The 15,156-nt window shown below is 46.3% G+C and overlaps 1 protein-coding gene across 1 annotated transcript in view; it reads left to right on the top strand.

Moving 5' to 3' along the window:
* Nucleotides 1–15,156, top strand: part of AGBL1 (ATP/GTP binding protein like 1) — a 1,046,841-nt gene that overhangs the window by 355,663 nt on the left and 676,022 nt on the right. Inside the window, exon 16 of the mRNA XM_030192481.1 lies at nucleotides 10,405–10,521. Within this exon, the coding sequence (XP_030048341.1) occupies nucleotides 10,405–10,521 (117 nt within the window). The remainder of the gene's footprint in view (nucleotides 1–10,404; nucleotides 10,522–15,156) is intronic.

Raw genomic sequence — 15,156 nt, 5'->3', positions numbered from 1 at the left:
AAGCCAAGAGAGAGATATGTCTGACAAAAGTACAAACTGTTTTTAATTACCCCTCTCTAGACTCCCGCAGGACCCTTGCCCACGGACGTGGAGAGAGGGTTTCAGAAGGCTCATAATAAGTCTCTTAAATATGACCTCTGTTTTCTGGCTCCTAATTTCCAAGGACATCCTAGGGCATCTATTCTCCCACATGATGTACTAGAGTTTAAAAGATAGTCTATTTATGTGATATAAGGTGTGAAATGAAACAGAGAAATTAACACAGAGACTAGAGAATAGTGAGATAGAATGTTACTTGTGTGTCTGTGAAACAGTTTAAAGAGAAAGAAGAGATTGAAACTGAGACTGGAAAAGTTTAGTGAAAGAAATAGTCTTTTATTCTCACCCAATCAGGACTTCAAGTTAGTACATACATCAGTCAGATTCTGGGTTCAACCGGCCAGAGCTTCGCCTTCTGAGATTTGGTGGGGAAAGAGTCCGATTTTAGCTCAGATTTGCATTTCTTATATAGTATTTGGTCCCCATACAAGTCTATAGAGAGGGACTTTTTTTATCTTAACCACAGGTCAGGTGTCCACCTGTTTCTCAATCTTTTTCCTGTCTTGTAAACTCCTAATATGGTCAACTCCTAACATGGACTGTTGTTCCTAATCTTGTGCAACCATCTCTTCTAAGATGAAGAGATCAGTTCCATATCTTGTGACTCTGGCTGCCATTTTAACTGCAACAGATTCCATGTTCTGAACCAAACTTTTTAGGATTTTAGCCATCAATTCCTTGATCTTGGCTTTTGCACTGCTTTTGAATGTCACACTAAATTCTAATAAGGCTTATCAAGCAGCCCTGCTTCTGCAGGTGCTCAGCAACAAGGCCATCATCAGATTTTTAGGCTAGTCAGTGCCTTTTCAGCAGTTTAAGCTATATAACTCAGCCCACCACTATTCCAGTGGATGGGTCTCAAGCTGGGACACATATTAACTTGCTGGAAAAGCAAGTCCTTGCTCAGCCAGTCATAGATTTTTAAACCTAGCTGGTATTTTTACAGCCTGAGTCCTAAAATCCGGCCTTCCACCCTTCCGGTGGGCATCCAGTGAGGGCCTCTTCCTGTACGATAATTATACAAAACGTAAGAAGAAATGGCTAGAAATGTAAGGTGGGGCGACAACAATATTTTCAGTTATATTAGTGAAGGGAGGAAGACTAAAAATGGAATTGTGAGACTGAGAGATACTGTGAACCACTATGCGGAGAATGATGAGGGAAAAGCAAACTTGCTAAACAAATACTTCTGTTCTGTGTAAACGGAAGAAAATTCTGGAAAAGGACCATGATTGACTGGCAAAGGTACATATGAGAATGGAGTGGATATGGCACCATTCATGGAAGAAAGTGTTTATGAACAACTTGAAGGGGAAGGCAATCCACCAAGGTGGATGAACACAAACTCCCAATTAAACAAGGCTTCTATAGACTATACAGAGACGCTACACTTCTTATTTCATCAAAGTCTTTATCAAGACTACACATTAGCATATCTATTTTTCAAGCTGCGAGGATCATTCAAGACTCCTGTGGCAGGCCTGTGGCCGAAACACCGTACTGTGTCGAGTCTGTGAACAAAGCTGTTTCCTTTATCACCATAGTCCCGTCTCCCTGGAGTCATTGGTCCATTTCCCACTTCCTATATGAACAACTTGAAAAATTGAAGGTGGACAAAGCCATGGGACTGGACGGGATCCATCCCAGGATATTGAGGGAGCTCAGAGAGGTTCTGCCAAGCCCTCTTAAAACTTTGTTTAATAAATCTTTGGAGACGGGGAGGTTCCTTGGGATTGGAGAAGAGCAGATGTGTGACAGAGAAGAAGTTGGAAACTACAGGCTGGGAAGCCTCACTCTGGTTATTGGAAAAGTAATGGAAGAGATGCTGAAGGGAAGGATAGTGAATTTCCTGGAATCCAATAGGTTATAACATCTGAGACAACATGGCTTTACCAAAGGTAAATTGTGCCAAATGAATCTGATTGACTTCTTTGACTGGGTGACCAGAGAATTGGATCGAGGACATGTGCTAGATGTAATCTACTTAGATTTCAGCAAAGCCTTTGACATGGTTCCTCATAGGAGGTTGACAGACAGATGCCAGAGGGTAGTGGTTAATGGAATTGACTCGGAGGACTGAGAGGTGAGTAGTGGAGTGCCTCAGGGATTGGTGCTGAGGTCAATTCTGTTCAATATATTTGTAAGCAATATTGACGAAGGTGTAGAAGGTAAGGTCTGCCTTTTTGAGGACGATACCAAGATTTGTGATAGAGTGGACACTCCGGAAGGAGTGGAAAACATGAAAAAGGATCTGTAGAAGTTAGAAGAATGGTCTAATGTTTGGCAATTAAAATTCAATGCAAAGAAGTACAAAGTGAAGCACTTAAAGAGTAGAAATCCAAGGCACACATATGTGCTAGGCAGTGAGAGGCTGATATGCACAGACAGGGAGAGAGATCTTGGGGTGAAAGTATCTGAGGATCTGAAGGCAACAGAACAATGTGACATGGGGGTGGCCGTAGCCAGAAGGATGCTGGGCTGTACAGAGAGAGGTGTAACCAGCAGAAGAAAGGAGGTATTGATGCCTCTGTACAAGTAATTGGTGAGGCCCCACCTGGAGTAATGTGTTCAGTTTTGAAGGCCGTATCTTGCTAAAGATGTAAGAAGACTTACTACTACTACTACTACTACTATTTAGCATTTCTATAGCGCTACAAGGCGTACGCAGCGCTGCACAAACATAGAAGAAAGACAGTCCCTGCTCTAAGAGCTTACAATCTAATAGACAAAAAATAAAGTAAGCAAATCAAATCAATTAATGTGTACAGGAAGGAGGAGAGGAGGTTACAAGTGGTTACGAGTCAAAAGCAATGTTAAAGAGGTGTGCTTTCAGTCTAGATTTAAAGGTGGCCAAGGATGGGGCAAGACGTAGGGGCTCAGGAAGTTTATTCCAGGCGTAGGGTGCAGCGAGACAGAAGGCGCGAAGCCTGGAGTTGGCAGTAGTGGAGAAGGGAACAGATAAGAAAGATTTATCCATGGACTTAAATTTATCCAAGACTTAAAGCGGTCCAGAGGAAGGTGACAAGAATGATATGGGACTTGTGCCAAAGGACATTGGAGAAGAGAATGGAAGACCTGAATATGTATACCCTAGAGGAGAGGAGGGACAGGGGAAATATGATACAGACCAGGGCCCTGCGCAGGGGGGCGCTGACCTCTGGAGGGCACCTACTGGCACCTTTTTCCTGAGGTCAGATCACTTGCAAAGTGTTTGACTTGAAGCTGTGATTTTCTTCTCTGCTGTCCCGTCTCCTACAGCAGTGCTCACTGAGACAGGCAGGCTCTGCTGAACTTGTTTGAAAAGATACACCGAGTGCTATATATGCCATTGGTGTAAAAAGAACTTCTCATTCAGGGTGAGCATGAACAACATTCAAATTAAAGAGAACAGCCAGGTTTGGAGGGAGGTGTGCAACTGAGACTGGGGAGAAATAAAAACTAAATAGTGTAATTGTTAAAATCTGTAAGTGGTTCAAAGTTTTTGGGGTTTTTTTTCTGAGCTTGTACACCCAGAGGAAGGCTTGACTGCATAATTATCAGGTAACCGGATAGCTACAGCTGAAAGCCATTTCATTGGCTGGTGGTTCCAACAGTACCAGAGGAAGTTTAGCTAACGTGTAGTGTATAATAGCTGGTAAGTGAAAAATCTGATTGGGTTTTTTTGGTGTTTGTTTTTATATAAAAGATTCTCCTTGGATAGGAAGAGTCTGTGATATGTGAAAATATATTTTGCTTTAATGAAATTGCTAAACTTTAGAGTCAAGAGACTTATCAATGATCAGAAAAAGAAAGTCACCAGACAACAAAGGTAGAGAAAAATCATTTTATTTTCATTTTAGTGTTTGGAATATGTCCACTTTGAGATTTACATCTGCTATCTTATTTTGCAATGTATAGCAATTTGTTTCTAAGAATATTGCTGACAATTCCTGTCAGTGTGGCAAATGGTGAGCGATCATTTTCACGGTTAAAAATCATAAAAAACTAGTAAAAAATGCCCATTTCAAAAGGGAAGGAAACGGGTGATAGCAAGGCCAGCCCTCACCCTCCCTCCCTCGCTGTTCCAGACACTGCCGTCCCTCCGTTTTCACTCCCCCCTTTCCGCAACCCAGTCAACCCCCCCTTCTCGGCAAAAAACATCCCCCGCCGCCGTCCAGTACCTGTGCTGATGGGGGACCCCAACCTCCGTCAGCAGAAGTCCTGTGCTGGCCTTCGAGGCGTTGCTTCTTCAATGATTTTGTGTTCAAGTTGCTCTGCGTGCGTCTGACGTCAGACGCACGCAGAGAAACTTGAATCGAAGATCATTGGAGAAGCAAAGGCGCGAAGGCCAGCATAGGACTTCGGCTGACGGGGGTTGGGGTCCCCCGTCAGCACAGGTACTGGACGGCGGCGGGGGACGGTTTTCGCCAAGAAGGGGGGATCGACTGGGTCGCGGAAGGGGGGTGCAGTGGGCTGTAACACAGGGGGAGGGGTAGCCTCCCCTTGCTTTGGTATCAGCTGTCACTGACGTCAGTGCGTGCCTGCCTAGCAGACCACCTCTGAGGGAGGCACGGTCCCAGGCACATCCTGTTGGAGGTGAGAATTATTATATAGGATTATTTGCGATCAAGTATTTCACAAGAAAGGCTTGTAAGCCTTGCCATGATTGCTATAGAGAATGATATATGTGCCCAGTTAGATATCAAAGATTTAATTACTAATTTCGTGAACATGAAAGTACGAAAAGCTAAGTAGTTGTAAACCCTCTATTTGTTCAGCAATCCCACAAAGATGCACTCCATCTTTCAGCTTCTATTTCCTTTGCATCTTGTGCCACACGGGGGTGGGGGGGGGGCGCCAACTGATAGTCTGCAGGGGGGCACCAGAGACCCTAGGCACGGCCCTGATACAGACATTTAAATACTTGAAAGGTATTAATATAGAAACAAATATTTTCCAGAGAAGGGAAAGCAGTAAAACTAGCGGACATGAGGTTGTAGGATGGTAGACTTAGGAGTAATGTCAGAAAATTCTTTTTCACGGAGAGGGTGTTGGGTGCCTGGAATGACCACCCAATGGAGGTGGTAGAAAAACAAAACTGTGGCCGAATTCAAAAAGGTGTGGGATGAACACAGAGGATCTCTAATTAGAGAATGAAAAACTTAAAGGATTGCATATGGGTGTGCATGTCAAGTGGTCCTTAGATGGCGACTCTGGCTGCATCAACTAAGGCCAGTGCAGGGCACAGTCTTGAGTCCCACATATGGCAATCTGGTTTAGAATGGGCTAGAGAGAGCTTCAACGGAAAGTCCAGTGGTTTGGAATGGGAGGACGGTGCCAGGCAGACTTTTATGGTCTTTGTAAAGAGCTGCGTACGACTGGTAGCGCTATAGAAGTGATTTATAGTAGTTGTAGTAGTTTGTTCCGCAAATGACAAGATGAATTTGGATAGGCTGGAGTGGGCTTTGACGGCAACTCCAGTAGTTGGAACATAAGGACAGAGCCGGGTGGACTTCTATGGTCTATGTCCCAGAAACACCAAAGAAAGACCATGATCACGTAAATAATATCACATACATTGTTGATTTAAATCTTGAGTTGATAATAAATGTGACTGTTGGGATAACGAATGTGATTGTTGAGCAGACTGGATGGACCATTCAGGTCTCTTTGTTGTCACTTACTATGTATGTTGCTATATGTTAGGTTTATGGACTTTTCTTTTAGGAAATTATGCAAACCCTTTTTAAACCCTGCCAAGCTAATTGCATTTACCACATTCTCTGACAATGAATTCCAGAGTTTATATGTTCAGTGAAGGAATATCTTCTCTGGTTTATTTTAAATTTACTACTTAGTAGCCTCATTCTATGCCCTCTAATCCTAGCATTTTTTGGAAAGAGTAAACAAGCGATTCACGTCTACCTATTCCACTCCCCTCAGTGTTTTATAGACCTCTATCATATCTCCCCTCAGCTGTCTCTTCTCCAAAATGAAGAGCCCTAGCTGCTTTACCTTTTCGATATAGGGAGGTTGTTCCATCCACGTTATCATTTTTGTTGCCCTTCTCTGTACCTTTTCTATTTCCGCTATATCTTTTTTGAGATGCAGTGACCAGAATTGCACACATTATTTGAGGTGCAGTTGCACCACGGAGTGATACAAAGACATTATAACATTGTTAGTTTTGTTTTTCTATTCCTTTCCTAATAATTCCTAATATTCTATTTGCTTTCTTAGCTGCTGCTGCACATCCATCAGAGGGTTTCAACGTATTATCAACAGTGACATCTAGATCTTTTTTTCTGGGTGGTGACTCCTAATGTAGAACCTTGCATCGCATAGTTATAGTTCGGGTTCCTCTTTTCCACATACATCACTTTGCCCTTGCTCACATTAAACGTCATCAGCCATTTGGATGCCCAGTCTCGTAAGATCCTCTTGCAATTTTTCACAGTCCTCTTGAGATTTAACAACTTTGAATAACTTTGTGTCATCAGCAAATTTAATTACCTCACTAGTTACTCCCATCTCTAGATCATTTATAAATATGTTAAAAAGCAGCGGTCCCAACACAGACCCCTGCGGAACCCCACTATCTACCCTTCTCCATTGAGAATACTGACCATTTAACCCTACTCTCTGTTTTCTATCTTTTAACCAGTTTTTATTTCACCATAGGACATTGAGGGGCATAATCGAACGAAAACGTCTATCTCCATGGGCGTTTATCTCCGAGAACGGGTCCGTGAAGGGGCGGACCGAACTGTATTTTCGAAAAAAATAGACGTCCATGTTTTATTCGACAATTTGGGAGCTGGGCGTTTTTGTTTTTCAGCGATAATGGAAAATGAAAGCGCCCAGCTCAAAAACGAATAAATCCAAGGCATTTGTTCGTGGGAGGGGCCAGGATTCGTAGTGCACTGGTCCCCCTCACATGCCAGGACACAAACCGGGCACCCTAGGGGGCACTTTTACAAAAACAAAAAAAAAGGTAAAAGAGCTCCCAGGTGCATAGCACCCTTCCCTTGTGTGTTGAGCCTCCCAAATCCCCCTCAAAACCCACTGCCCACAAGTCTACACCATTACTATAGCCCTAAGGGGTGAAGGGGGGCACCTACATGTGGGTACAGTGGGTTTGGGGGGGTTGGACGACTAAGCATTAAGCAGCACAATTTTAACAGGTAGGGGGGGATGGGCCTGGGTCCACCTGCCTGAAGTCCACTGCACCCCCTAACAACTGCTCCAGGGACCTGCATACTGCTGCCAGGGAGGTGGGTATGACATTTGAGGTTGAAAATAAAAAGTTGTGAAACATCATTTTTTGTGGTGGGAGGGGGTTAGTGACCACTGGGGGAGTCAGGGGAGGTCATCCCCGATTCCTTCCGGTGGTCATCTGGTCATTTAGGGCACTTTTTGGGGCCTTATTCGTGAAAAAACAGGGTCCAGGAAAAGTGCCCTAAATTCTAGCTACAAACGCATACTTTTTTTCAATTATCGGCGAAAGGCGCCCGTCTCTGTTCGGGTGATAACCACGCCCCAGTCCCGCCTTCACCACGCCTCCGACACGCCCCCGTCAACTTTGTACGCTTCCGCGATGGAGTGCAGTTGAAAACGTCCAAGTTTGGCTTTCGATTATACCGCGTTATTCGTTTTTGGGAGATAAACGCCTATCTCCCGATTTAAGTCGCAATATAGGCGTTTTTGTCTTTCGATTATAAGCTGGATTACCTCCTATCCCTTGACTTTCTAATTTCCTGTGACAAATACTGAGGTTTGAATTTACATGTGTTGGCATTTAGTGCAGGTGCCTCCATGCTATTTGCTGATGCATGTAACGCAGACCCCTGTGGTAGGTGTCTGCCCTGAGCTGTAAATGCAGGACAGATGGTTTCCAATATGTATTGTACCTGACTTTCCACATACTGCATTTTAAGACGGAGATTCTATACATGGTCCTAAAAAATCATGCTGAAATCAGTGCCGACTAAACGTATTCTATAATTGGCGTCTAGATTTAGGCGCAGTATATAGAATGCGTTCAGTTGATATATCAGTACCTCAATCTATGTGCATCCATTTGCACCAACGAAAACTGGGAATAAATCCCTGCATGTAGCTTTAGACGCACTGGGCCATATTCTATAACTATGTGTGTAAAAATTTTGGAACGCCCATGAAATGCCCATTTCCCCACCCATAACCTTGGCCCTTTTTGCCAGCATGTGTTAGAAGTTTGGCCAGGGGCGTAGCCAGACTTCGGCGGGAGGGGGGGTCTAGAGCCCGAGGTGAGGGGGCACATTTTAGCCCCCCCCCCCACCGCTGCCAACCTCCCCCCGCCGCCACCGCCGCCACCACTAACAACTTTGACCCCCCCCCTGCTGACGACCCTCTCAACCCCCCTCCCACTGCCAACCCTCCACCGCCGTCGCCTACCTTTGATGGCGGGGGACCCAACCCCCGCCAGCTGAGGTCCTCTTCTTCCAGCGCAAGGCTTCGTTCTGTTTCTGTGAGTCTGACGTCCTGCACGTTGTACTTTGTACGTGCAGGACATCAGACTCACAGAAACAGAACGAAGCCTTGCGCCGGAAGAAGAGGACCTCGGCTGGCGGATTTTGGGGTCCCCTAGCAGCAAAGGTAACGGACGGCATCGTCGGGGGAGGGTTGGTGGCGGGAGAGGGATCGAGAGGGTCGTCGGCAGGGGGGGTCCAGGGCCAAATCTACGGGGGCCCAGGCCCCCGTGGCCCCAGGTAGCTACGCCACTGAGTTCGGTGCACTTCATTACAGAATATGCTTAGCAAGTAGAGTGTGTAAAATCAGTGCCGATTAGTGCTCATTATTGCTTGTTAAGTGCTGTTATCAGGGCTCATTAGCTTGTTAAGATACAGGCATTGTTATAGAATCCGTACTGATTTTGGCACGGATCTCTAGGCGCTATGTAGAATCCAGGGGTAATTGCAAAAACAGACCTCACTTCAGTAAACATGCCCCTATGTTGTGGTTTTAGTCAGAAAAAAGAAGCTGTACAAAAAGGTGGTGTAATCTTCTTTGGTAGTTTCAATGTGAAAGTAAGCACATACTTCCACTTTGAGCAGGGTTGCCAGGTGGAAAATTTTTTTCCCACCCAAACGAGCCCAAATCCAGCCCAAAACCCGCCCAAAGTCAAACCCCGCCCCTGACACCCCCACCCCCGCGTCATCACCCCGCCCCCGCCGTCACCGGCCCCACCTCCCCCGTCATCGGCCCCGCCCAGAACGTCACTAACCCCGCCCAAAATGTCACTAACCCCGCCCCCGCGGCCGAAAAAACGCTTAAAAAAACGCCCAAAAGACCCAAAACAAGCCCAAAAAACCGCAACCCGCCGCGGGCAAAAATTTCTCGCGGCGGGTCGCGGAAAACCGCCCAATTGGGCGGTAAAACTGCCCACCTGGCAACACTGACTTTGAGAATTAGTGCAGAGCAGAAGCGTAGCCAGGTTGAGGGTGTGGGGGGGGGGAGGGAGCAGAAAGCGACTGGAGCCATTGGAAGTTCATTTGGGAGCGGCTGCTCCACTGGAGAACCACCTATGGTACAGAGATCAAGGGTAAAAGGTATTGTAGACATCACAATGCTGTGGGATTTTGAAAATTTCCTTCTTGAATGCTTTGGAGGTTAAACATCTCAGCGGTCCACGGAGCCAGTGTAAATCTCTAAAGGGCCATTATGATCTCTTCCGTCATTTTTTACAAATGGGGGAACTAAAATTTTGCACACAGCAGAGGACATTCTTGTTTTTCTAAGTCCTGTTATCAGTGCTTACTCACTTCATGTATTAGCAGCTCCCAGAAGCAGGGCCGGACTTAGGCAGGGGCAACCACATAGGGCCTCGCGCTCCCAGGGGCCCCACATTGCAGCCTGGCTGGCAGCATTGGTAGTCTGTATTGCCTTGGAATCCACCCCCGCCTCCGCCTCACAAACTGTTCCCATTGGTGTGCCGTGCGTGGCAATCAGCTGTCCTCTCCTTGTCACTCCAGGGAGTCCCGGCCAATCAAGAGTGCTCTTTTAGGCACCAGGTAGGCTCCCTGACCAATCACAGACAACTGCACTGCACTTCTGTAGCTCAGCCACCTGAAAAAACTCTGGCTGAGTCAGAGAAGTACTGGCAAGATGTGAATGTGATTGTCAAAAGGGGGCGGGGTTAGGTGGGCACGGGGCTAGGCAAGAAGCTGGGGGGGGGGCACCGAACTGTTCAGCACAGGGCCCAGCAACTGCTAAGACCGGCCCTGCCCAGAAGCTATAGTATAATGTTAATGTGCTTTCTGTAATCTTTTTTTTTAATCTATAAAGGATGATGATTTGGAAACAGATCTGAATCAGCTCACATCAAAGCCTGAACCTGATCGGCCTGTGGAAGAACTACAAGAATATAAGGTTCTGTGCCTGGAACTGTTTCACGACTTCCAGGTTAGATTTACTTAACTGCTTTTTTAGTCCATTTTGAGATATAAGAATGCACCTTTGTGTTCTGTAAATTGACCCTCTCCTCTGTCACCCATTATGAGGTACAGAAGAGGATGTCAGTGTTGGCATTAGGCTAAAATGTATTGCTTTTTCCTATCAGTTTAGTTAGGTCGTGTTCTTTAGTCTAATTTTTAAAATGTTGGATTTGGAACTAAAAGAAGTAAAACTATTCCCAACATACCTGGGCTATTAGGCTGAAACAGTATGGAATACTCCGTTCAGCAACAACATAGCAACGTTAATTTAATACACTATTTTTTTTTTGCACTTAAAGGGATAGATTCTATATATAGTGCCTTAAAAATCAGTGCCCAAAAAAATACGCCTAGGCTTATTCTATAAACTACACCTAAAGTTAGACACGGTTTATAGAATATGCCTATAGCCTGTTTGCGTAACTTAAGCTCTGTCGAGCAGGGACTGTCTCTTCATGGTCAAGTGTACAGCGCTGCGTACGTCTAGTAGCGCTATAGAAATGATAAGTAGTAGTAGTAGTAGTAAATTTAGTCACGGGCATTTACACCAAGTAAAACAGCTCCAGACCTCCCATTAAATTTGAGTGAGCTTCACACAGCAAAATATCAGGGCAGAGGGACTGCTTATAACCAGAACATAAAAAAAGTGTGACAAAGATCCAACCTGAAAGGCTGTAGGGAGTTGGTGAGTCCTTGGGGTGGGAGGAAAGGATCCTGCTTCAGCTGTCTGGGGTCAGGCAGATATGAGGGAGAGCCGCAGGAGTTCTTTTGCTGCCGCTGCCCTGTCTTGCCCCTGCAAGGAAGCGGGGGTGGCACATGAGAGATGAGAACCCCGGAGCCCATGGGAGCTAACTCCAGGCTCCTGGCATCAGCAGACCCTCACTCCCAGCTCCCGGCTATGCTGGCTCTCATGCACGCTTGTCTGCGTGTAATAGAGCCATCTGTACATGCAGGGCCGCCGAGAGACTGGGCCTGGCCCGGGACAGGTCCACCCCGGGCCCCTCCCCGAGGTCACCCCCCCCGAGGTTGCCAGGCCCCCCTCCACCCGCAGCCGGCTGGGCCCTCTGCACTAACCTTAGCGCCTCCCTCACCTTCGCGCAGCAAGCACCGGCAGACCTCTCCTTCCTTCCGTGCTCCGCCCTCGCCTGATGTTACGTCAGGGCGGGACACAGAAGGAAGGAGTGGCCTGCTGCTGCTTGCTGCACGAAGGTGAGGGAGGAGCACTTAATTTCCGGGAGCGACGGAGCGATGGAAGGCGGGCGGGCTGGATGTCGGCGGCGCCGGGCCCCCTCCGGAGGGGGACTTTTGTTCCCCCTGTCCCCCCCTCTCGGCGGCCCTGGTAGCATGCGCAGAGCAGCCACGCTTAGTGATGGGCTGCTGTGCGCATGCTCAGCTGGCCGACTGGCTTCCCCCATATCGCATGCAAATGAGCTGGGTCGCAAAAGCAACGAGCAGCTCATTTGCATGCGATTCTCTTTGGGAATCCCATCTATATTTCCAAATTGGTAACTTTTACCGATTTGAAAATACAAATGGATTCTTAACGGGGATCTTAGTCCATCTGGGCCCTGGTCATGGGGGCACCCAGCCAGTCCGGATTTCAGGATATCCACAATAAATACTCATGAGCGATATATGCAGTAAGACTACATTACAGCCATATGCTGACCCATAAAGTTTGGTTTCCTAATGCAAGCCTAACACAAAATTTGAGCTCCCTGATCTAGTAAGCAAAGAGCATGCAAATTATTGCTGCATTAAAAAGTGTGCCTTGTCAGAAACACAACACACATCACAACAGTAATATGCAGCTGACAAACGAGATTAGCCGAGATCGGGAGGCGGGGCTGGTGTTTGGGTGGTGGGGCTAGTTCTGGGCAAGACTTCTACGGTCTGTGTCCTGAAAATAGCAGATACAAATCAAGGTAAGGTATACACAAGAAGTAGCACATATGAGTTTATCTTGTTGGGCAGACTAGATGGACCGTGCAGGTCTTTTTCTGCCGTCATCTACTATGTTACTATGTTACGATTCCTTTCCAGTCAGTGCATGAGTGACTGGGGGTTGGGGGGGGGGGGGGTAGGGAGTAGTAGGGATTGGCTCACACACTGACAAAAGGGGAGAGATTAGAAAAAATCCCACTGAAGTCACAGGTCCCATCTCCCCCCTCCCAACGTGCCTCAAAATATTTGTGGTGGTCTAGTGAACCACCCAACATTCCTAAAATGATCCCCATCTCCATATCCTGACCCCAGAGATATCCCTCACCCCCAAATGAGCCCCAGTCCCCTATCCACCCCAGCACTCCAAACAAACTCAATCATGGTCTAGTGGGTCCTGATTCTGACTCTCCCCCCCCCCCCCCCCATTTACTTGGACAGAAAGTATCTACCATACCTGATTGTAAAATGCTTCAATAGCTTTCAGGTTTGCAAGCAGTACATAAGAAATTAATACATAAATAATAAAAAAAAATGGGGGCATGAGTGTTGCTGACTTGGTTCTGCCCCTGTGCCGCTATCTTGCAAAACTGCAGCACCTGCCCCTCGCGGTACATCCATAGTATCATATAGTAGCATAGTAGATGACAGCAGAAAAAGACCTGCACGGTCCATCCAGTCTGTCCAACAAGTATCAGTCTGCCAAATAAGAGCATTTTTGCCTAATTTGACAAACTCCACAATACCCTTATTTGGCAGACTGAGCATGCATCATCCATCCCAGGATGCATTGCACGGGGTCAGGCAGCACCATTTTGCAAGATGGCAGCCTTTGGGTGTCAAGGGGTAAGGGTTCGGGGACAGGAGTCATCTCGAAGGGTGAGGGAATTGGAGGTAAGGGGGTGAGGAGTCTGGGGACATTCGGAGCAGAGGGTAAGCTGAGGTGATGTGCTGCGCCTCACCTTAGATCACCCACTGCTCTGAAGCCAGGACAAAGTTGCTGGTCCTCGGCACCTCCTCAGAATTAGCGTTAATTTCCCAGCATTGTGGGCAGGCTTTCACGCTGAACTAGCTTCTCTGCATCTGCACAGACTAGCGAGTAAGCCTTATTACCATTTTCGAAAATGTGCCGTGCGTCCGCGGCTTTGTGCAGGTTAGCGGCTGTCCAAAACGTTTTTCTGCATTGTGCACCTCCAAAAGCCACACTAACCCCGTGCAAAGCCTGCGTACATTTTATTTCATCAGCTCCTAAGTGGGGAGATAGGGACGGACCTCCCTTTTACAAAACTGTGCACATCTCTAATAACAATGATCTTTGTCCTTGCTGGCAGCATTGTAGGAAATGAGAAGAAGCCTAAGTGTTCCCAGTTAATTACTGAGAAGTAGGAAGTATAGCAGCTCTTCATTAATTTAGGTGATGTTTGCTTCTTAAATTATCCCAGTGGCATTGAGGAATTTACTTTTCCCAATTAATTTATTACACCTATCTCTCTCTCTTTCAAACCACTTTCTCTGTCATGGCCCTGCTTGCTGCAGGTATACAGTATTTCATGCTCCCATAAAAGGACCGGGTATGGTACAGTACATATATAACCTCCAAATGTCTCGGCTAGGCAGAGTATATCAAACTGAAATTATGTATTACAAACACAGGAAATATGGTTTCTGTGGATGAGTTTTGGCAGTAGACGCTGCTCTTTACAGGACGGATAGAGGGTGGATTCACTTGTCAAGAGTGCGCTGATGTATGGGTTTGTGTATTGAGTCCTATGTCCATCTGAACCATTAATTCTGCCATTTCTATTAGCCGATCCATTCATCTATCTACACTTTTATTTGTAGATACATCAATTTCCCTCCTCGTCCTCAACTGTCTCGCTTTTCCCCCGCTTCTTTTTTTATAACCATTTTTCTTCAAAATTTATGCCTTTTCTTATTTATTAGGTGCCTTTGCAGTTTCAGAATATTACTGATCCGCAAATGTTCATTTTTTTCCCCTCCAGCAATTAATATATTCGCACACAGCTGGAGTTGTTAATAGGTGTTACATGTGTACAGCACCTTGTTATAAATTAATTACTGACACTGCAGCTTTGATCCTTATTAGTATGACATAGCAATCCATCCTTTCTGCGTTGTGCTTTTATTTTTTTAATCTCCCATCCTATTACAAATAAAGGGGTACTGAGCTACTGAAATTTGCATGCACTGCCTCCACTGCATGCAAATCCCTCTCATGAATATTCATTGTGAATGTCCTGAAAACCTGACTTGCTTGGGTACCTGCAGGCAGTGGTGCGCTGGTAAATTTTTAACAACAGGCTATCTCCTCTGTCCACCTCTGCGTCCCCCCCCCCCCCCCCCGTCCACCTCTGCGTCCCCCCCCCCCCCAAATTGCAGAGCTGGCTATAGCCGGGGAGAGAGCCTGGGGGGGGGGGGGGGGGGCAATGCATTACTCTCTCCAGGAAAAAAAGTTAAATGTTCCCAGGTTCCAATCTAATTCATGTTTAATGTGGGATAAAATTCCATAAATAAGTAACTAAATAGAAACTTCCACTGAGCACCTGATTCTCATAACATGAAGTCTGTTTTAGAAGGCCTTTTCCAGGAGAAAAAAAAAATTATCTGCAGCAATATAACAGGGTTAGGGTGGCCCTATAAC

The sequence above is a fragment of the Microcaecilia unicolor genome, chromosome 1 (genome assembly GCF_901765095.1).
Source record: "Microcaecilia unicolor chromosome 1, aMicUni1.1, whole genome shotgun sequence".
Classification (NCBI taxonomy): Eukaryota; Metazoa; Chordata; class Amphibia; order Gymnophiona; family Siphonopidae; genus Microcaecilia; species Microcaecilia unicolor.
The sequence above is the reverse complement of the archived record's forward strand: the minus strand, read 5'-3'. Positions and strand labels throughout refer to the sequence as shown.